General features: G+C 52.1%; 4 protein-coding genes across 5 annotated transcripts; 2 read left to right on the top strand and 2 right to left on the bottom strand.

Moving 5' to 3' along the window:
* The first annotated feature begins 651 nt into the window (after positions 1-651).
* Positions 652-1,681, top strand: LOC110581454 (microseminoprotein, prostate associated). The gene is made up of 3 exons (XM_021691311.2): positions 652-781; positions 1,019-1,127; positions 1,501-1,681. Exons 1-3 carry the CDS (start codon positions 652-654, stop codon positions 1,679-1,681), a joined length of 420 nt encoding a protein of 139 aa, XP_021546986.1.
* Positions 1,200-5,637, bottom strand: RGP1 (RGP1 homolog, RAB6A GEF complex partner 1). The gene is made up of 9 exons (XM_021691312.2): positions 5,561-5,637; positions 5,080-5,214; positions 4,559-4,695; positions 3,954-4,037; positions 3,700-3,849; positions 3,315-3,461; positions 2,987-3,114; positions 2,592-2,781; positions 1,200-2,127 (listed from the first exon to the last, which is right to left on the bottom strand). The coding sequence occupies exons 2-9, from the start codon at positions 5,193-5,195 to the stop codon at positions 1,904-1,906; spliced, it is 1,176 nt and encodes a 391-aa protein (XP_021546987.1). The 5' UTR covers positions 5,196-5,214; positions 5,561-5,637; the 3' UTR covers positions 1,200-1,903.
* Positions 5,638-6,003: 366 nt separating this feature from the next.
* GBA2 (glucosylceramidase beta 2) lies at positions 6,004-17,184 on the top strand. The gene is made up of 17 exons (XM_021691325.2): positions 6,004-6,608; positions 9,639-9,730; positions 10,252-10,367; positions 12,466-12,684; positions 12,974-13,213; positions 13,439-13,541; positions 13,703-13,856; positions 13,948-14,073; positions 14,275-14,447; positions 14,645-14,749; positions 14,947-15,054; positions 15,152-15,303; positions 15,430-15,536; positions 15,687-15,829; positions 15,908-16,023; positions 16,123-16,314; positions 16,596-17,184. Exons 1-17 carry the CDS (start codon positions 6,274-6,276, stop codon positions 16,863-16,865), a joined length of 2,751 nt encoding a protein of 916 aa, XP_021547000.1. The 5' UTR covers positions 6,004-6,273; the 3' UTR covers positions 16,866-17,184.
* CREB3 (cAMP responsive element binding protein 3) lies at positions 15,539-21,649 on the bottom strand. 2 transcript variants are annotated; one of them, XM_021691326.2, is made up of 9 exons: positions 21,455-21,649; positions 21,206-21,350; positions 21,062-21,129; positions 20,862-20,951; positions 19,256-19,362; positions 19,074-19,142; positions 17,906-17,990; positions 17,723-17,807; positions 15,539-16,002 (listed from the first exon to the last, which is right to left on the bottom strand). In XM_021691326.2, the coding sequence occupies exons 1-9, from the start codon at positions 21,545-21,547 to the stop codon at positions 15,956-15,958; spliced, it is 789 nt and encodes a 262-aa protein (XP_021547001.1). In that variant the 5' UTR covers positions 21,548-21,649; the 3' UTR covers positions 15,539-15,955. The 2 variants fall into 2 exon arrangements, with proteins under 2 accessions (XP_021547001.1, XP_021547002.1); XM_021691327.2 differs by lacking the exon at positions 15,539-16,002 and adding an exon at positions 16,653-17,645.
* Positions 21,650-21,728: the final 79 nt, after the last annotated feature.

Here is a 21,728-nt window from a genome sequence, read left to right as displayed (position 1 = left end):
GCAGCCATGTCTCTAGGATACTTCCGGGAGACTCTGCCCTAGGGTCTGAGAAACATTCTGCACTCCAGGTGCCTGTTCGCTCTCCTGGAGCCTCTGGCTGTCGCACCCTACTGCAGCTCCTTGGTTTGGCTGGGGCACAGGATTAGCCATCCCCAGGAAATGCCTCCCTCCGGTCCAGGCAAGGATCCCAGCACACACACCCCTGGAGTGTGTGTGTTGGGGGGGGAATGCTTCCTTCTCTCCAGGTCAGGGAAGAGATGTAGGGACCACATGGGGGCCCTCACCCCTCCCACCTCCTTGCTGGGGAAGTGCCCAATCCAGTGCCCCTTCCATGGCCACCTCCCTCCCCAGCTGTGCCGGGGCATGAATCAGCTCTCACAGCTTGTTAAAGCTAGACCTCTTGTTTTCATGCCCTCACCTCAGGAAACAGACTTACAGCTTTTCCAGCTCTACTCAGCAGGGGGCCAGGGTCCTCACTTTATAAACATCCCCAAGCCTGCGAGAGCAGAGGGCACGGAGATGGTGTGAGACAGGAGCCCAGGGGAGAAAGAGAGAAACTAAGACCCAAGGAGAAAAACAAAGAAAAGCCAGAGACAAGCCAGAGTAGCCTGAACAGAGACCAAGAAGGGATCGCGAGGGCTGTGCGCAGGAATGACCCTAAGGATGCGCTGGACTGGACAGGCGAAGGGGGTCCTGGGAAGTTGGGGGATCATCTGCTTGGTGATCTCTCTGCTCCTCCAGCAGCCAGGAGTCCACAGCAAGTGCTACTTCCAAGCTCAAGGTAAAGCTGGGGGAGGCATTAGGAAAGGACAGGGACAGAGGGAGCTGGGGTTTAGAGATGATCTGGGGGGGCTCAGAGATGATCCTCTATCGGAATACCCAGACTCCCCCCAGCTCGGAAACAGGAGAGACTAAAAATGGGGGTGATATGCACTTACTTTCTCCCACTCCAGACCACAAGCGATCCTGTCTGCCACCACCACTCCCAAACACGCTAATATTTCCTATTCTTCCCTAGCCCCCTGCCACTATGAAGGGAAGTATTTTACCCTGGGTGAATCTTGGCTCCGCAAGGACTGTTTCCATTGTACCTGTCTGCATCCCGTCGGTGTGGGCTGCTGTGACACGTGAGTGACCGAAGATGGCCAGAGAGAATGGCTCTGACATGAGTTACTGAGGGCTGGCCAGGGTGTAACCATATTGCTGTGATGTGAGAATGAACAGAACAGAGGTATGAGGCTGGCCGAACCTGAAGGTACCAACAAGAGTTTGAGAGATAAGGCTGCAGGCTACAAAGTGAGGGGATGTAGGGGTGGGTCCGGAGGGAAAATATTTCTGCTATGAAATGAGAACATCCATATATGGTAGGCGAGAGCTTAGTTAGGGGGACCAAGAGGGCACTAAAGATATGGGAGGAATGCTGGCAGAGAGCAAGTGTGGGGCAGGGATAAAGGTGGCCCTTCACTGTGCTCACTCCTTTCCCATCCTTTGGTTCCCCAGGTCCCAGCATCCCATCGACTTCCCCGCGGGCTGTGAGGTACGTCAGGAGGCAGGAACCTGCCAATTCTCCCTGGTGCAAAAATCTGACCCTCAGCTGCCCTGCAAAGGGGGAGGGCCCGACCCAGAATGGGGCTCAGCTAACACCCCTGCTCCTGGGGCTCCTGCTCCCCACTCCAGCTAAACTCAACTGGTCACCCTTCTGCTGACTGCCCACTGCTGCTGCCACTTCCAGGGAAACCACTAGCAGCTGCCAATTTATTCTGAATAAATAAATTAATGCTACAGCTGAAAGCCTGCCTCTCATTGTCCGTGCCATTGGACCCCATGTGGGGAAAATGGGCCCTACTAGAGTCCAGGTGCTGAGTTCTTAGTATCCTGAAGAAAGTGTCACGGTGAGCCAGTTTCAGATGGTTATGGTGCTGGTGCTGGGGCCTGGGGCTGCATATGAGGCCAGGGTAGGGCTTGTGGGCAGCACCTTGATGGGGAGGTCCCAGCTGAAGGTGTCTACAGGCACTTGCTCAGGCCCAGTCCAGGTGACAGGCTCAGGCTGTTCCAGGGGAGGTAGGAGCACCAAACCTGGTTCTCGCGATGTTACAAATTCAAAATGCAATCGCCACTTCAGGGACACTGTGGAAAAGAAAAAGATAAAAGGCAGAGGCATTAGAAGCCAGGAGTAAAAACCAATGCAGGATGTGGTTAGTGAATGAGGAAAAAAAGCGGTATTCAGGAAGAGAGGGAAAAGTCACAGGGCTAGAAATCTGTTAACTAGAAATGTGACAATCAGGATAGCAAGGTCAAGCATCTGATAACCATAGCGTAGACTTGGCAGCTTGAAGTAAACATGCTGGGGAATCAGAGATCGGTGTATCATAGGGTCTCAGTGGGTAGGGGAAGGAAGGATACCTGCAAAGCTCTTAAGAGTTTAAGTGTTGGTGCATCTAGGACACAGGTTGAAGGTCTGAGAAAGTGTTAAGGGTCAGAGGCTGGGTGTGGGTATGGCCAGGAGTTTGTTAGGAATCAGGACCCATTACACTCTATGGAAATACGGCATTTTACTCTCTTCCCCCCTCCGATAAGGGTCAGGATCTCACCAACGGCTGTGCAGAAGCCTGGGGTGGAGCTGAGAGGGATGGGGAGAGAGAAGCTGGTTCTGGTTGTATGCAGGCAGGACTCCTGGTGCCGGGCATGAGTCACATGAGACACAGAGGGGACACCCCCCGTCCTGCGGCGCCTCTGGTACTCAGGCTGTACACGCTCCTCAGTCTGTAAGCTTACTGAAAACTGGGAGCAAGAAGAGAAGTGGGTGGTAGCAGGCACTGAGAAGTGCAGACTTTAGATGAGAGGCTTGAGCCCAACCTCAAGCTGTTTTACCAAAAGGACCCTGGGTGACCACACTATTCACTTCTATATACCACCCCTCTATGCAGGCCCTTCTTCCTCCCTAGCCCTCCAAGCCCAGCATCCCAAAAGCCCCTTTCCTTCTCACCTGCAAACAAGCTACAGTTCCTTCCCCTAAGTTTAAGGTCCCCACCACATCCTCGCCGAGTCTGTATACAGATTTGAAGATGCCAAATGTCCCAACTTTTCCTCGGCCATCACTGATATTGTATAGATCTGGGGAAAATGGGACACTATAAGCCTGGAGTCCACACTGGGGAGTACCTTGGGCTGGGAACCAGAGGCCAAGGTGGGGCATTTCTTTATAATGTGGGATATGTAAGTGAATCCTCAGAAGTACGTGGCAATTAGGAAAATCTGTAATACTAGGGGGTGGGGGTGGGGTGGGGGGGTGGCAATTGTGAAAGGATTCTCACGGAGGCTGCGGCAGGATGTGGCAGCCATGAGGCGCTCCCCAGCCAGCTCAGCTAGCCACGAATCCTTCTTCCCACCTTCATCCTCCTCCAAGAATGGACTAGATGGGGCTACAGCCTCATCCTGGGGAAACCGGACATCTTGAAGGCCTACAGAGAGAATAAGTGGAAAGCAGTGCTAGGAGGGAATAAACAGTAGAGGTTAGGGTTTTAGACTCCAACCTGTGAAAGCTGAAGGTAATGGGAGCCATGCCCCAGGTACCCATCTTAACCTATTGTCTAGAACCCTCCCTCTCCAACCCCTTCGCACCTTTACTAAGACCAGGAAGCCTCCCTCCAGCCCCCCTCACAAGCCCTCTACAGATCATTTCCAGAAATCCTTACTTACCTGTCAGCACAAGAACCCTCAGAGGAACCCTGAGTAAAGTGATGGGTGAGTTGACACGCTGGCAGCCAATGGTCAGTTTGTAGACATACTTGACTGACTGACCCCGAAAGGAGGGTGGTCCCTCTATGGGCAGCACTTCACTGTAGGAGTCTGGTTGGGAAGTAGTAGTCAGGGCAGCCAGAGGCAGCCAGAGAAGTCCTCCCTCCAGGAGCCTTAGAAGGCAATCCAGGGGTGGGGAGGAGGCAGTCACTCACATGATTTGGACTCTCCGGGATCTAGCCTCAGATCACAGAAAAGGATTTTTGGTGGAGTGGAAAGGATACACTGACCTCTCTCACCTAAAAGAGATTAAAAAGACTGCAATTTATTTTTATTTTCTTTTAAAGATTTTATTTGTTCATTTGGGACACAGAAATACAGAGAGAGACAGCATGAGCAGGCAGGAGAGGCAGAGGGAGAGGGAGAAGCAGCCTCTCTGCTGAGCCAGGTGCCCAATATGGGCCTTGATCCCAGGACCCTGGGATCACGACCTGAGCCAAAGGCAGACGCTTAACCATCTGAGCCACCTAGGCTGCAGCCACCCAAAAGACTGCAATTTAATGACCCCACTGTCCAGTACCGGATGAAGCTAGCACAGCAAGTAGGGGCAGTAAGCACTGCCAACAAAGGGCAGCCCAAACTAAGCCACCCCCCTTTTCTTGTTTTAAGATAGGACCAGTCTTAAACCCCCAAAGTAACAATTACATTCCGCCTCATCTCCAATATGACAAAGACAGGAAGGACCCACTAGAACAATTTTACAAATTTACTCTCAGGTGACAATGACTCCCCCTTCTAAAGGCAAATGCCCTTCTCTAACCTCGGTGCGGTAGAAAGACAGTCTGGCTCTCCGGCTGGACGTCTGGCTGACTGGAGTCAGGGGGAGGTAGTGCTACTCGACTCTCACTTGCATGGAACTGGCAGTGGATTTGGGCACTGGCCCAGGCCAGAGCCTCACTATGGGAGGAGGAAAAGAAGGCATCAGAGGGGAGTTGCTGACCTCATAAATGCTCTCCCAAGCTCCCTAAGCCCCCCTGAGGAGACCAACACGGTGAGGTGGCTGTCCTAGGAATCAGGGAATCTAAAATCCCAAAGAGAATCCATTAAACAAAGAGAAGTATACTATGGGTAAAAGTGGGAATGGGGGAGGAGGGAGGAAGGGAGTGTAGAGGGTTCTGTCAACCACATCTTTTGTTAAACAGCCCTTTCTTTCCTACAATGAGAACACAATGAGCAAGAAGGTGGTGGCGCAGCTACAGGACAACCTGAGCTCTGGCTTAGCACTACAGATACCAGACTTCCTCCCAAAAGAACCACCTTCTTCAGTATCTCCATCCCCACCTGGATGCAGAAGTGGCCGTGGGGGGCAGGGGGTTGGTGACCGTCACTACACACTCCAGCGCCTCCCCCGCCAGAAACACAGGACCTCGGCTCAGCTCTGCTACCACTTCAATCATGGCAGCTCCGGAATCAAATCTAGAAGGAAACAGGGCTGGTCAGAGGTCAGTACCATGGCAGGGAGGGGCGTCTGCGGCGAGCCTGGGGGCGAGGACAGAGGAGACGGGCGGTCACCACCACGGTGTCTAAGGGAAGCTCCTGGATTTGGGGTGCGGGAGGTGGATGGGAAGTACGGGTGGCAGCTGACTCAGTAGGGGGAGGTCGTCGCTCGGGCTCCCAGTCCCCCGCCCCTCTTAACGCCCAGTTAGTCCCCTTACCCCCCCTCCCGGAACCTCCAAACCGGCCTCCGCCCCCCTCCCGCCAGATTCCAGGTCCCAGCCCAAGGCCACAGCCCCCCGTCACCTCGTGCCCCAACCCCGGGCACCTCGCACGGTCGAAAACGGGGTCTCGGCACACCGAGGCCCTCACCTGCCCGCCCCTGCAGGACCCGGCCAAGTACGTGGCGGCGTCCGCGGCAGAGGCGGGACTTCCCTTCAGCCCCCTTCCCGACCAAGCGCTTTCCGGCCGGAAACGCCCGCCTGGCCGGACCGGAAGGGGCTCTGGTCGTCCCGCCGCCTGGGGTCAACTTCCCACGGGCTGGCACCTGGGCGCAGGGGCTGTCCCAGACACCAACCGGCGGGATCCGGCGCCCTACCCAGGGAGGGGCCTGGCGCCACGGCCCTTGGACCGGGCTGAGGCTGCCGCGAGCTCCTAGGACGGTCCCGGGGGCGGTTCCTTGCGGGCTGGCCCCCGGGGCTCCTCCCCTTTCCGCGGACTCGGTAGCTCTTTGGCCGGGCAAACTAATCACCGCGGCCCAATGACGACGAGGCCCGACCCTTCCCTCCCAGGACCCAGAGAGACGACCGAGGGGGAGTCCGAAGTGGCTTCATTGCTGTCGCCGCCGACGCCGCTGCAGCAACAGCTTCCAGGCTCCACAGAGACGCTAGCTCACCGCGGCTTTCCCCAGCGCCCGGCCCTCCGAGACGACACCTAACCACCACAGCCGCCCGCATCTCGACTTGGCTGGCGAGGTATTTTGTACCAAAAGACTTGGGACCCGGGACCATCGAGGTCGTGGGGACCCAGGATCCAGGAAACATGGGAACTGGAGTCCCAGCCTCGGAGCAGACTAGGTGTGCCAAAGGGGAGCCACAGATTTATTGCCCTGAAAATGCTGGAGGCACTGAGGCTGGGCAGGTTACAGACTTCGAGAGCTCTGAGGACAATCGACCCCAAAGTGAGCCAGGCTACAGCAATCCGGAGGATTCTGGGCAACTGATGGCATCTTATGAAGGTAAAGCTAAGGGCTACCAGGTGCCTACCTTTGGCTGGCGCATCTGCCTGGCTCATGAATTTGCAGAGAAGAGGAAACCCTTTAATGCCAACAACGTCTCCCTAAGCAACCTGATAAAGCATCTGGGCATGGGCTTGCGGTGAGTAGATCCCATTGCCTAGAGTACCTTAGGTTTCACTTTGTTCCAGGTGAGAAAGCAGGTGGATGCTTTGTCCCAGTCAACTGGCCCCCCACCCCCAACATATTCTAAACCTGTGGTTTTGCGGGGTGAGACCGGATCACATCTCTGCAACCCCCTTCCTCCCAGTAACTTACTTCCTAGTAGGAAAGAACAGGAACATCTGGGCCTGTAGTCAGCCTTTCCCATTCAAGCTCCCTCTCACATACTCCCTCTTTCCCAAAGACCGCCCTTTGGCATTTGCTATACTTTGTGGCAAGGTGGGAAAGGATAGTCTGGTGGCGACTGCTTACTGACACAATGTTGTTATATTCAGGAGGGGGAAGTTCTCAACCCTGATTCCCCTGAGCAGCTGGGGTACTCTCCTTGCCTCATTTAGGCATACCACATTACATTTCTTTCTCCAAGCTTTAACTCCAGGGAGTGGATGACAGCCTGCCTGCTCTCACCCCAAGGAGAGGGTGTGAGAGGTGCTGTTCACTCTCTTCTGGGATAGACAATCCCTGATATAAAAAGCAAAGAAGACCTCTGGCCAGAGAGGCACCGCCATAAGTGTCCCCAGAGCTCTCAGTAATAACAGCCTTCCAGAGCCTGCACAGATGTGCTTTCCCCCAAGGGTTACAGACACCCCAAGCACTTACCCTGAGCTGTAGAACTCCTTTAGATCCCTACAGATCCCCTCTGAGTTCAAAAGCTAGTGATGAGGAGCCAAGACCTATTAACAGGAACAGGTGGATATGAAGACAGAAAGCATCACCCTGAGGTCATCCTGAGTCAACCCACACTGTAAACACAGCTGGGGATGGAAGCATAAAGGTTGGAAAACCCAGCCCTAACAGCCTCTAAACTAGGGGATTCTTCCCTCTCAGTCAGTGCTGTAGGGCTGGGTTGGGTAGCCCATTTACCTAACCCCAGCTCTCAGCAGTGGGAAGGGTCTGGCACTGCCTGGGTATCTGGCTCCTTTGCTAGGTCCTGTGGGTGGCCTGTACCAGAGAACAATCATCCCTACAGGCTACTGCAGAAACTGACTCTGCCTAACTTTGACCCAAAAGCTTCTGGGTCAAAATAAGATCGAGGGCTAGAGTGCTGAGAGAAGCACACTGGGGTGCATGTGATAGGGACCCTGAGATCAAGAACAAGTGGGCATCCTAGCCCTTCGGTCCCTAAGTATGAGCTGAGTCAGAGGCCTGAAGCTGTGCTCAGCCCCCTGGACCTTGGCTCCACATGCCAGGATAGGGTGGAGATCACCGACACAAGGCTTTTGGAACAGGATGCAGTCCTGCATTGAGGAGAAAGCAGGGGTGAGACAAGGAACAATTCTGAATGATAATCCTTAAATTTGGGCTGACATTATGGAGAAGGCCAAATAGATCACGAATGGCCAGCTGCTAAGTTAAGGGAATGAGAGGTGAACCCTAAGAGGAAGCCAGACTGGGGTACTCTAATCAGGAGTTGCAGCAAGCCAACATTCTCTTGGCCTCATTGTGGGAAGATCTCAATTTTGATTGCTCTCCCTTCCAGCTAGAGTCCATTCATTCAATAAGTATTTATTGAGTGCTTGTTCTATGCGAGATGCTCCTTTGTTCTGCCTATCTCCATATCTTGCATTTCTCCCTCACTGCCCTAATCCCCGCTGCACCCACCCTCCCTTCCCCAATTCTTTCTGGCCTCTAGTTTCAAAGTCCAGTTTACTCTAAAATGGCAGAGAAGACCTTGTGCCTTCCCATCCTCTCATCCTTTGCCCTCCCTCCTCCTCCCCCTACTCCCAGAATGTACCTTTCCTATTCTCATTTCTCCTCCCCTTGCTTCTCTTTGTGTTCATCTGTCTAGTGCCCCACTGCTTGTACAATCATTGGTAAATTCAGCAAGTGTTTATCAACTGTAGACCATGTGCCCTGCCTGTGCTTGAAGCTGTGGGTAATCAACTAGTCTTTGTCAATAACCCTTTCCCCAAGGAATTTAAAAGTATGTCAGACTCACATGAGGAACACTTAGAAATAACAAGTGTCTGATTGGGCGTTCAGATAGCGTATGTACAGGTAACGACCATACCTGACACACATATTCCACTTGATGGCTTTCCTCTCTATTATGCCATTTGCTCTTTCAACCATTCCATGAAGTAGGGAGGACAGGAGGTACCCCATTTTGCAAATGAGGAAACTGAGGGTCAGAGGAGTTACTTACCCCAATTACATGGTTACAAGTGGCATGCTTGAACAATGGGTATAAAATAGCTGGGTAGGGAGGATAGTGGAATTGGGAGAGTCTGGTGGGGCAAGGGTTGCTTAGTGGGGATTTGTAGGACTTATGATTAGAAGTTAGGCTGAAACAGATGTCAGAGCCTTGAATCCCAAACAGAATCATCTGTCTGTTGGACACAGAGCTGTGACAAGACCAGGAAAATGTAGGGATTTTTTTAGGTTTTACTAGGATATTATGAGAGAGCAGACTCAGAAAGCTTACAGTTTAGATGAACTTTTAAAAAAGACGTAAAAGGATATGCCCCAAAAAGTAAATACTGGTTGTCTATGGGTGGGATTTTTTTCCCTTCCATCTGGTATATTCTACAGATTTTCACCTTTCACAATCAGGAAGAAAAATAATCATTTTGAAAAGAAGAAATTTATCCCAGCAGACTGTGCCTATTGGGGGAGGGGGGTATAGTCGGGAAACCAAAACTGGCCCTTTCAGCACCTCAAACAAAACCTCCTAAGCTAACTCAAGCAGTGATAATAGAGTCAGAGGTGAGGCAAGGTCAGAAAGCTCCTGAGAGAGGAGAAACAAAGACAGTCCCATGCTGTGAGCTGGGGTGACTGGGAAGAGAAATAGAACTGTTGAGAAATAGAGAGGAGGAGAGATTTGGAAGTGAAGGGAATGGGTCCTCTGCAGACCCATTTGATGGGAAGTTACAACTGGGTATCTGGAGAGAGGCAGCCCAGGAGGTACCACCCCCTGCCCCTTCCACTCACACTGCCTCTTGCTCCTCAGGTACCTGCAGTGGTGGTACCGGAAGACCCAGGTGGAGAAGAAGACACCTTTCATTGACCTCATCAATTGTGTGCCCCTGAGACAGATCTATGGTGAGCCTCACCCCAGCTCTGCTCTGCACAGAGAGGGCCCAGCCTCAGGGTCTACTGCAGAGCTAGGCAAAGAGGCTTCCAGCTTAAGCACGTTGCACTGCCCCATCCCCTGGGGTTTTCTTTCCCCAACCTTATTGAGCTATAGTTGACATAAAACATCATGTTAGTTTAAAGTGTACAATGTAGGGATGCCTGGGTGGCTCAGTTGGTTAAGCGTCTGCCTTCAGCTCAGGTCATGATCCCAGAGTCCTGGGATCGAGCCCCGCATCGGGCTCCCTGCTTGGCGAGGAGCCTGCTTCTCCCTCTCCCACGCCCCCGGCTAGTGTTCCCTCTCTTGCTGTCTCTCTCTTTGTCAAATTAAAAAAAAAAAAAAAAAATCTTTAAAAAAAATATATAGTGTACAATGTATTGATTTGATATTCCCGTGGTCTTTAGAAGGACTCATCTCTATGGTCTAGAAGTAAGAAATGGGCTTCGTTTCCTCTCGCCAAGCTTCACTGACTATCCTGATCTCGCTCTAGGTTGTCCTCTGGGCGGCATCGGGGGAGGCACTATCACCCGAGGCTGGAGAGGCCAGTTCTGTCGCTGGCAGCTTGATCCTGGAATGTACCAGCACCGAACAGTCATCGCTGACCAAGTAAGAACCAGCAGGTGGAAGAGAGGTCCAGAACAATATCCCAGGTCAGGAAGAACCTCTTGGCCCGTGTAGGATGTGGACGTTCGATGTGCACATGTGCACCTGGTTCACTCCAATAAGTATTTTAGGATGCTTTCCTTGTGCGCAGCCTTGTGCTAGGATGTACTAGGACTGAGATACTCCAAGGCTACACATTTCTGAAAAGCGTAAACAGCCCCAGCACCCCTGTGCCCTCCAATTCTCTAGTAAATGCCTCTTAACATCCTTCATACTGACCCAGCTCCACTAGCTCAGCCAGTACCTGCACAGAGGGTGCAGGGAATTCCCAGATCACTTAACCTAGTTGAAAGAACATGTAGTAGGACCAGAAGGGAAAACAAACCAAAAGTCTATAAATGCATGGAGAAAAAAGATGTATAGAACACCCACTGTTCACCCTGATTGGCCAGCCTTCAGCTAGAGGTCACCTCCTCTGCTGATCACTCCTCTGGAGGTCTCCTTGGCTAAGAGCCTGGGAAGCCCCTCCTCTCCCAGGCATAGCTCTCTGGCCTTTTTCCCTTTTCTGAAGCTTCACTTCTTTTCCCTCTGTTCCTTCATCACATCTGGGCCTTCAATTGCCAGAGTCATATGGTCTACCTTTCATCATATCTCTCTAGTGACCTCACAGGTAGAGCTGTCCACCATGTTCCCATTTCCTGTCTGAGGGATGCCTCCAGCTTTCAGCTCATCTTCAAAGAAAAAAATGACTAGCAGACCTTGAGTCCAATTAATGACAATGCCCTTCCTAGTTCAGGTTTACCAGCCCTGCCCAGTGCCCCAAGCTTCCTCTCTGGCTCATCCATTAGGTATCCTGAGGGGACGTGCCTGCCAGAATCATGACTCTAGAGTTAAAGTAATTATTGCATGCTTAACGTGTGCTAGAGATTGTGCTATGCATTTTGTATGATATTTAATATTTAAAGACAGTCCTGCAAGGTACTACCATTATTATGCCCCCTTTATAGATGAGGAAACTAAGATCCAAAGAGATTTAGTAAACACCCCCAAGGTCATGTCGTTGGCAAATGGAAGCACGTTGGGATTCAGAACCAGCTCTCGATGTGGTCTTAACCATTCTCTACCATTCCAGCAATATTAAAAATTATTGTATACATACATAAAAATATCAGGCATACTTTGAAGCAAGGGAAGAGATATTAACCCCTCATATCCCCTATCCTCCAGAAGCTTAAATTTTTATTAGGCAAATAGGACTTTGAGAAAATGGAGACTGTGAGACCACATAAGAACCAAAATGAGAGTGATAGATAGTACACTGAGAAAAAATGGACACTTTGCCCATTCTCTCCCTATACATGCCAACTGTGCCTGTTTCTGGTGGTGGAGTTGTAGTGGAGGTGGGGGGGGGGCTCAGTGAACTGGAGAGGGCCCTGCCCTCAGTGAACCCATAGAGCAATCAGGGAGTCAGAATGTAAACAAAAACATTATGCTAGACTACAGAGGTAGGGGGACATACAGGACAATGACTCACTGCTTGAGGAGAGGAGATGGCATTTGACCTAGGCTTTGAAGGATGAGCAGTTTCATCAGATGGGGAATGAGCAGGAGCAAAGGCATGGAGGAGGAAATGTAGTGTGTTCAAGGAACAGTGAGTATTCGACATGACCAGAATGTAAGTGCTTGAACAGGTAATCAGTCTGATGGGCAGGGAGAGGCCAGATGAAGAAGGGCCTTGAAAGCCAGGTAGAAGAGTTTAGACTTTAGCCTGAGGGCCATGGGGAGTCACTGAAACATAAACACAGACTAGCACATCTTAATTTGTCTGTAAGAAGATCACTGATAACAGATGGGAAGAGGCAGAGCATAAAGGAAGAAATGGTGAGGGCACAAAGACCACCACAGTAAGAAAGGAGAGGAAACGGGGGAGAGAGGAGGAGGAGGTAGGACCTGGTGGTGACTCACAGTGTGGGAGAGGGGCCTGGCGGATGAGCGAGGCTGTGATGCAGTGATAACCCCTGTAGGCTCGGAAAGGGGAGGGGAGACGAGTTTGAGGTGGCTGTGGTTACCCCATCCCAGCCTATCTGCCTTCTTGGTGTAGTTCACAGTGTGCTTGCGTCGGGAGGGGAAGACCGTGTACCAGCAAGTCCTGTCCGTGGAGCGCCCAAGTGTCCTGCGCAGCTGGAACTGGGGCCTGTGTGGGTACTTTGCATTCTACCACGCCCTCTATCCCCGAGCCTGGACTGTCTATCAGCTTCCTGGCCAGAATGTCACCCTCACCTGTCGCCAGATCACACCCATCTTGCCCCATGACTACCAGGTGAGGCTCCCACTGTGTTTGCTCCATTGCCCTCCCCTCCCTGAGATCCGTCTCTGCTGTAAATTCCACAATCCTTGAAAGAGAGAGGACTGGAACATGACATGCTGGTTTTCCAGGACCTCCGCTCAGTGGTAAGACCCCCTGCCTGGGAATATGGGGAGATGCAAGTGGAAACTAAAGAGAGTATACCGGGGGCAGGGGATAGTATTTGAGCCAGGTCCTCGGTTTGGAGGAGTGGGGCCAGGAGGGGCTACACTGGGACCATCTGAGTCTGATCTTTTGCTCCCAGGACAGCAGCCTGCCTGTAGGAGTCTTTGTATGGGATGTGGAAAATGAAGGGGACGAAGCGCTGGATGTGTCCATCATGTTCTCCATGCGGAATGGACTGGGGGTTGGAGATGATGCCCCAGGGGGATTGTGGAATGAGCCCTTCTGTCTGGAGCGTGATGGGGAGACCGCACAGGGGCTGCTGCTGCATCATCCAACCCTTCCGAATCCCTACACGATGGCTGTGGCCGCACGACTCACGGTACATTAGAGCTTCCCCTAGACCTTAGCCCCCGAACGCCTCCCCTCAGCCTGGCCCCCAAGTGCACTGCATCCCACCACGGGCTCTTCCTTTCCTCAATTCCTGAGTCCCATCCTCACTACAGCCCTTAAGCCTCTGGTGGGAATTATAATGGGCACTGGAGAGTAGTCCAAAGCCAGCCTACCTGTGGAGCCTCCCCTCAAAGAGTCTTTGGCCCCTTAACAGGCGGCTACCACGGTAACCCACATCACAGCCTTTGACCCTGACAGCACTGGGCAGCAGGTGTGGCAAGATCTACTTCAAGATGGACAGCTGGACTCCCCTGCTGGTGATGGGGGGATTTGATAGGGAGGTGGTGGGAAGAGAGGTTGTTCCCGTCTTGGGAGGAGGGGTGAGAGCACTGGTAACGAACAGGCCTTATTTTCCCATATTAGGGACCCCTGGGGCTGAAGGGGGTGCCTATGCCGATTTCTCTTGTGCTTCTCTCAGGCCGAAGCACCCCCTCGCAGAAAGGAGTAGGCATCGCTGGGGCTGTGTGTGTTACAGGCAAGCTGCCACCTCGAGGCCAGTGCCGCCTGGAGTTCTCACTGGCTTGGGATATGCCCAGAATCATGTTTGGAGCTAAGGGCCAGGTCTACTACAGGTGAAGGGACCAAGAGAGTACAGGGATCCAAGGTGCTGGAGCTCTGACCTGGAACCCGAGTTCTCATTCCTCCCCTTTCTTTCCATCCCAGGCGGTACACGAGGTTCTTTGGCCGCGATGGTAATGCAGCGCCTGCCCTTAGCCACTATGCCCTGTGCCGGTATGTGGACTGGGAAGAGAAGATCTCAGCTTGGCAGAGCCCAATATTGGACGACAGGTGCCAATGGGGCTGATCTCTTGCCTTTCTCCTGGGCACTCACACTCCAGTTGGGACTCCTTGGTTCAGTCTCTACTCAACCACAGTCAGCAGAGTTGGGCTGGGATTCACTTGGTGCCCCCTGCTCTGCAGAACTCCAGAATCCTTCCCTTCCTGGGAGATCCACACTCATCAGACCATTCCTTCCTCCTGACTCCCCAGATCCTTGCCTGCCTGGTACAAATCTGCGCTCTTCAATGAACTATACTTCCTGGCTGATGGAGGCACAGTATGGCTGGAAGTTCCCGAGGACTCCCTACCAGAGGAGCTGGTGGGGAGCATGTGTCAGCTCCGCCCCATCCTCCAGGAATACGGTCGATTTGGCTACCTGGAAGGTACGGGCAGCTGGTGGGCCACAGTATCCACGAGGCCAGTTAGTGCCCTACCACAAGGCAGGACAGTGGGTTTTGCCTACCCCGGGGCATTGGTTGGGATGAGGGGGTAAGCGGCAGGTGTGGGGTAGGCCAGTACCCCATCCCCAATTCCAGGGGAAGCAGGAATTCTGGCAAGTGTGTCTCCCTCCTTCCCCCAGGCCAGGAATATCGCATGTACAACACATATGACGTCCACTTTTACGCTTCCTTTGCCCTCGTCATGCTCTGGCCCAAACTCGAGCTCAGCCTGCAGTATGACATGGGTGAGGGTCCCTTTTGTGCTCCTTCTGCCGTCTCCCCCCACCCCGGCCCTGAATCTTTGTGGCCCCTCAGATTGTCTCCACCCTCCTCTCCACTCGTCCTGCTTACTGGCTCCCCTCCAGGGTCGTAAACACAGTTCTGAGCCCCACCTCAAGTCTGCCCATTCCCTGCTCCCCCACTTGTGTGTCTGCTCCCCCAGCTCTGGCCACACTCAGGGAGGACCTGACACGGCGACAGTACCTGATGAGTGGGGTAATGGCACCTGTGAAAAGGAGGAACGTCATCCCCCATGATATTGGGGACCCAGGTAAAAGTACCTCCACCCCAGGGTTCACTTCCCTCCCTCAACTTTTGCACCCTCTACCCACCAATGCAAATCAGTCAGGTTTCCTCCCCTCCCACAGATGACGAGCCATGGCTCCGAGTCAATGCATATGTGGTCCACGATACCGCGGACTGGAAGGACTTAAACCTGAAGTTTGTGCTGCAGGTTTATCGAGACTATTACCTGACGGGGGACCAGGGCTTCCTGAGAGACATGTGGCCTGTGTGCCTGGTAAGACATGCGTGTGCAGTGGCCACTGTGCCAAGGGCACGACTGGTGTTTGGGGAAAGCCCAGCGGGCTCTTGTTGTCTTTCTTTAGCATCTACCTAGGTCTTCAGTGTCTTGGTTCCTCTCTAGGCTGTGATGGAGTCTGAAATGAAGTTTGACAAGGACCAAGATGGACTCATTGAGAATGGAGGCTATGCAGACCAGACCTATGATGGATGGATCACCACAGGCCCCAGGTAGGGGAGTAGGGATTTCCAGGGTGCCTGAGGTGGGGAACTGGGCACCAAGGAATTGTGGGCTCCAGGAAGAATGAGTCATTGCTTGTGATGTTGTATGGGAGTGGCTGGAGCTGCCAGTCTGACCCCCACACCCGTGTCCCTGATCAGTGCTTACTGTGGAGGACTGTGGCTGGCAGCCGTGGCTGTGATGGTCCAGATGGCGGGTCTGTGTGGGGCACAGGACGTCCAGGATAAGTTTTCTTCCATCCTTAGACGGGGCCAAGAAGCCTATGAGCGACTGCTGTGGAATGGTGAGTTGGAGGATCCTAAGGAGTCTTAAGGCAGCTGTGGGGCCACAAGGAACCTTATTTTGTCTTCCTCTACGCCAGGCCGCTATTACAACTATGACTGCAGCCCTCAGCCTCAGTCCTGTAGCATCATGTCTGACCAGTGCGCTGGCCAGTGGTTCCTGAGGGCCAGTGGTCTAGGAGAAGGAGACACTGAGGTGAGAAAGACGAGGAGGAGGAGCCAGAGAGAAAGGTGGGTTTCCCCTGGAGGTGGGAAGCACATTTAGGAAACCGTGATTCTGCCTTTGCCCATCTAGGTATTTCCTACCCCCCACGTGGTCTGTGCTCTCCAGACTATCTTCGAGTTCAATGTCCGGGCCTTTGCAGGAGGAGCCATGGGGGCTGTGAATGGGATGCAGCCCCATGGTGTCCCTGACAGATCCAGTGTCCAGTCTGATGAAGTCTGGGTGGGTGTAGTCTACGGGTTGGCAGCCACCATGATCCAGGAGGTAATGCACTCCCTTTCCATCTCTCCTCCACCATCTGTACCCTGGGCTGGCAAACTTCCTCAGCCATTGAACCTCTGTAGGGCCCTACCCATCTGGAAAGCCCCTCCCTTCTTCCAGGCATGCCTTCCATTTCCTGCCTTCGGGTTCTGTCTATGGGTCAAGCTTATTTCTACCACAGGCTGGGAACTCCCTGAGGGCAGAGGCCCTATTGTCTCTATCTGTCCAGCTGAAGTAGCTATTCAGGGACTGCCAAGTAATGTGCCTGACATCTCTTCCTCCAGGGCCTGACTTGGGAAGGCTTCCAGACAGCTGAAGGCTGCTACCGAACCGTGTGGGAGCGTCTGGGCCTGGCCTTCCAGACCCCTGAAGCATACTGCCAGCAGCGGGTGTTCCGCTCGCTGGCCTACATGAGGCCGCTGAGCATCTGGGCCATGCAGCTGGCCCTGCAGCAGCAGCACAGAAAGGCCTCCAAGCCAGTAGCCGAACAGGGCACAGGACTAAGCACAGGACCTAACCCTAGACCAAAGGAAGCCACAGCAAACCCAAAGTGAGCCCTCTGAACTGTGGGAGGGAGGCTCTAACAGCCCAGCCTCCAGCCTGGCCTTTCCTCTTCCTCTTCACTGCTCCCCCCCGCCCCAGTCTCCTGCAACCCTGAGCCACCGAGACAATCATGCCCCTTCCCTTCTCCCCACCCAATCGTGCCAGTAAAGAGGGGTTGAAGGTGATCCAAGCATCAGAATCACTTATTTATTTCTCTCCTCACCCAATCCCCTCACTGCATGAAATGTTTAACGAGGTCGGTTGATTCCCCCAGGCCCATTTCATTCATGGGGTGATAGATTTATGTGGGTACAAATAAAAGACCCAAAAAGCCAGTTAAGTGTGGTGTGTTTGAACTCTCAGGCTTCCTGACACAGGACGCATGAGCTCAGGCTAGCCCTCTCCCATTCCTTTCATTTGGACACAGACTAGGAACCGCAGACTCTGGCTTAGCGCCCCCCCCCCCCCCCCAATCTAGCCTGAATATCTGCCCTGTAAGATAAAAGATGTGGGGCTGTGAGTAGGGAACCATTCCCCATCTCTTGTGAAATTTGCATGCAAGGGAAGGGCCGGACCTGGGCAGGGGGACTTTGAGGAAGGGACAGGAAGTAGCAACTTCAGGGGAGGCTCAGCACCAGGAGCCTGAGGCATGTGGTAGAGCGGGCAGCAAGAGTTGCCAGGAGCCTGGATCTCTTGGTCTGAACTGTCCTTTGGTACCTCTGACTGCAGGGCAGGCAGCTCCAGCTGGTGAGGGTCCTCACTGGGGAGGGCACGAAGCTGGCGGGACAACACTAAGGAAACAGACTCCTCAAGGACCGGCCAGGCTTCCCCCCTAGCCCTTCCTTAATGGTATTCTCAAGCCTCTCACCTCCGTGCTCAGCTGGCAGGCTCCCCCTTGTGTCAGAGGAGTACATAGCAGGTACGATGAGCAGACAGAAGGAGAAAAGTAGGACCTGGAGAACGGGGAAAAAGAAAATGAAGAAGGGCTCTAGGTTGCAGCCCTGTCCCTGCCACCTGAGAAAAGGATCTCTCCTTCCATCACCATCCTCACCAAGACGCAGGTGCTGGTGCTGCTCGTTTTGTCTGATACCTGAATCACCATGGCCTGGAGTCTCCTCAGCTGGTCCAGAAGGGACCTGGAAGAAGGGGGACAGTGAGCAGCCCCTGGCCTGGCACCCTGAGATACAATGAAACCTTCCTGTTAAGGCCACCCCTCCATCTGTGCATTGAATTATCTCTTGCTTTTCGTCCTATTTTTAAATGGATTCTTCCTCTCCGTGGACAAAATGCCTGAAGTTCCTCATTAAAACAAACACCTTTCTGTCCTGACCTGATTTAAACTCCTTTGCAAATACCTTCAGTGGTTCTACACTGCGTGATCAGCTATGCACATAATCTTCACCGGGCATTTGATGTTCTCTCTCTGACTCAACTCACCTATGTTAAGGTTCCAGCCAGACTGCACTATGCCATGTTCTTTCTGCCTAGAGTGCTCCCTATCCCGACCCCCACCCCAGAATCCTATCTACTATCAAACGTCATCAGCCCCATGGGGTCTTTTTTTTTTTTTCTTTTTAAAGATTTTATTTATTTATTTGACAGAGAGAGACACAGTGAGAGAGGGAACACAAGCAGGGAGAGTGGGTGAGGGAGAAGCAGACTTCCTGCCAAGCAGGGAGCCCGATGCGGGGCTCGATCCCAGGACCCTGGGATCGTGACCTGAGCCGAAGACAGGCGCTCAACGACTGAGCCACCCAGGCGCCCCCCCTTTTTTTTTAATTAACATATAATGTATTGTTTCATTTGTTTCAGGGGTACAGGTCTGTGATTCATGCCCCCCCTTCGGATTACTACATTTGTATCTTTGGGGTAACTACCCAGTAGGGCAATTGCTGGGTCGTAGCGTAGCTCTATTTTTAACTTTTTGAGGAACCTCCATACTGTCTTCCCAGAGTGGCTACACCAGCTTGCATTCCCACCAACAGTGTAGGAGGGTTCCATGGGGTCTTTCTTACTCCCTCCTCACTCTTTCTGAATATTTAACTTATTTAATTACTTGTGAATTTGTTCCCCACTACTTTGTAAGCTTCTTGAAATCAGATCCACTAAAGGCCAAGCACCAGACCTTGCATGTAGGAGCTGCCCAGTGTGGAGGAGGGGAAAGAATGAGACAGCATAAAACAGGAGGGAGGAGGGACTGATGTTAGAGAGTTACTTACAAATTCTGTTCCTCTAGGAGCTGTACTTTGTTCTGTAGCTCCAGATTCTGGGCTGTGTATTTCAAGACCCTGGGGGAATAATAATAGGATATGGGGATATGGCCTGTATCCCCCCTTCAAAACCCAACACTTCCAACTAGCTCTGCGCCCCTCCCCCCGCCCCATCCCTCTCCCTTGTGTACCTGCTCTCTAAACCTCCCAAATACACCTTCTTCTTCCTGCGGCTCTCCTGAGCAGACTTTTTGTTTCTAATTTTCCTCCGCACTCGTGTCAGAACTTGTTCCTCCATCTAAGAGAAGACAGAAAAGAGATCTTCATCAGAGGAACACTGGACCAAAGAGTTGGAAGGCAACTAAGTTCAATCTTCTCAATGCAGGAATCCCTTCTACAGCTTCCCAGACCAAAAGGCACTTGGCTTCTCTCTGAATGCCTCTGAAAGCCAGGGGTTAACATCCTCACAAGCCAGACCATTTTTAACAGTTTTATTAATTAAAAAAAAAAGAAGAAGAAAACAACCCTTGCCTGGGTACCTCAGTTGGTTGGGAGTCTGACTCTTGATTTCAGCTCAGGTCATGATCTCAGGGTCGTGGGATGGTGCTCAGTGGGGAGTCTGCTTGAGATTCTTATTCCTTCTCCCTCTCCCTCTGCCCCCCACCCTGCCCTGCTTGTGCGCACAAGCGCAATCTATTAAAATAAATAAATCTTTTCCAAAAAAATCTTCCTTATCCTGAGCCAACATATGATTTCTATCAATTGGACTTACCTAGTACCTATCTCTGAGGTCATATAGAATGAACAGTCTTTAACTATTTTAAGGCACTTAACATTTCTTCAGAGTTAAATAATCTGGGCAAAAATTTTAACTCCTCACTTGATCTTCTCTCCTCGGGATGGACTGCATCCTCTTAATATCTGTCAAAGATCTGGGTTCAAAACTAGACACTAAAATGTGCTCTGGCCAGTATAAAGGAGAATAAGATGGTCACTGCCCTTCTAGAGGCAACACCTCCATTGATACAGCCTTCAAACCCCACTCACTTCCTTAGTCATCTCAAACTGCTAACTCATCTTGTAGTTTTAAGAAATTAAAATTCTCTCAGGGCGCCTGGGTGGCTCAGTCGGTTAAGCAACCACCTTCAGCTCAGGTCATGATCCTGGAGTCCCAGGATCGAGTCCCACATCGGGCTCCCTGCTCAGCAGGGAGTCTGCTTCTCCCTCTGACCCTTCCCCCTCTCATGTGTTCTCTCTCTCTCTCTCATTCTCGCTCTCTCAAAAAAAAAAAAAAAATCTTAAAATTCTCTCAACTTTTCTGTACTGTTGATTTCACAACAGTACAATACCATGCTTGTAAAGCTGCCACTCATTGCTTCAAACTTAAAATTTTAAAACTTGGGATTTTACAATTATTCTTGCTATTAGTCCAGCCTTGATGAATTCTAAAACTTAATTCTACCACTCAACTATAGGTGGATTATGATGAGGCCCTTAGTGAAATCTAAGCATCAGGGCCCTTTGCTTGCACAGTCCTTTCCAAGTCCCTATACCAATGTTGCACTGATGATTTTGAATTCTTCTTTCTTAAAGAGAACACCAAAAATGTGTAAAAGCCCCACAAAACCAGGATCTGCCTCTGCATCCACCATATTAACTACATGTTCCAGCTTCCCATTAGCAACAAATTTGCTAAGTTCTCTAACCTCAGTCCTTCCTGATATAAAATTAACAGAAGTGGGTACTTGGGACTCACAAACCCCCTCCAGCTTTCACTCCTATCAATGGGAGTCTTACCTTAGTAAGAGGAAGTGTCCCATGCAGAGTAAGCCCCTCCTTCTCCAACAGCCTCTTCTCCTCATCTGTCAGTATCAGCCTAGCAATTTCCTAGGGTTACCAGTAGGTGGGCAGCAGAGTTGCAAGGGGATGTCAGAAAGGAATGGGGAATCCGCCCCCACCTGTGCAATGTGTGAATAATCCCGCCATAAATCAAGTACCTGCTCTGCTGGCTCCTCCACACGCAGTGGAGTCGTCTGGGCCCCCTCTTTTCCATAGTTCCCACCATCTGCAAAAGGGAAAGTACAAATAGCCAGGCCCACGTGTCCTGTCTTCCGCCCAAACCTCACTTATTTCACACTCACCTAGATCTATGGAGACATGTTGTGAGAGAGAGTAGGTGTGATCATGGTGAACAAGACAGGAATCAGAGGAGCTAAGGACGTTCAACGATGCTGGAGGACTCAGCAGGGAACTCAGGAAGTCCTCTGCCTCCCATTCACTCAGCGTCTGCACAGGGTTCAACTTAATAAGCCTTGACCTATTACTACCCACTGCCTCATGAATGCCGTCCCCGCAACCCCGCGCCTCCCCGACTCACAGCCCCCACCCACCTCGGAAAGGGGCTGCTCGGCCCCCAAATCTCCGCTTTCCTCTAGCAGAAAGTCCAGCAGGTCCTGGTCACCCAAGTCCAACGCCAGTTCCATACTGGATATCAACGGGAAGGATGGGCAGAAACACAGACGCTCACCCCACCACCCATCCGCAAACCCGAACCAGTCGCTCTCAAATCGCACCAGCTCCCTAGACTCGCTTCTCCGCAGCTTCCAACACCACGGACGTGACGCGCCTACCCCCGAGGCATTCCGGGACTTGGAGTTCCCTCTG

Source organism: Neomonachus schauinslandi, chromosome 13, assembly GCF_002201575.2.
Source record: "Neomonachus schauinslandi chromosome 13, ASM220157v2, whole genome shotgun sequence".
Taxonomy (NCBI): domain Eukaryota; kingdom Metazoa; phylum Chordata; class Mammalia; order Carnivora; family Phocidae; genus Neomonachus; species Neomonachus schauinslandi.
The sequence above is the reverse complement of the archived record's forward strand: the minus strand, read 5'-3'. Positions and strand labels throughout refer to the sequence as shown.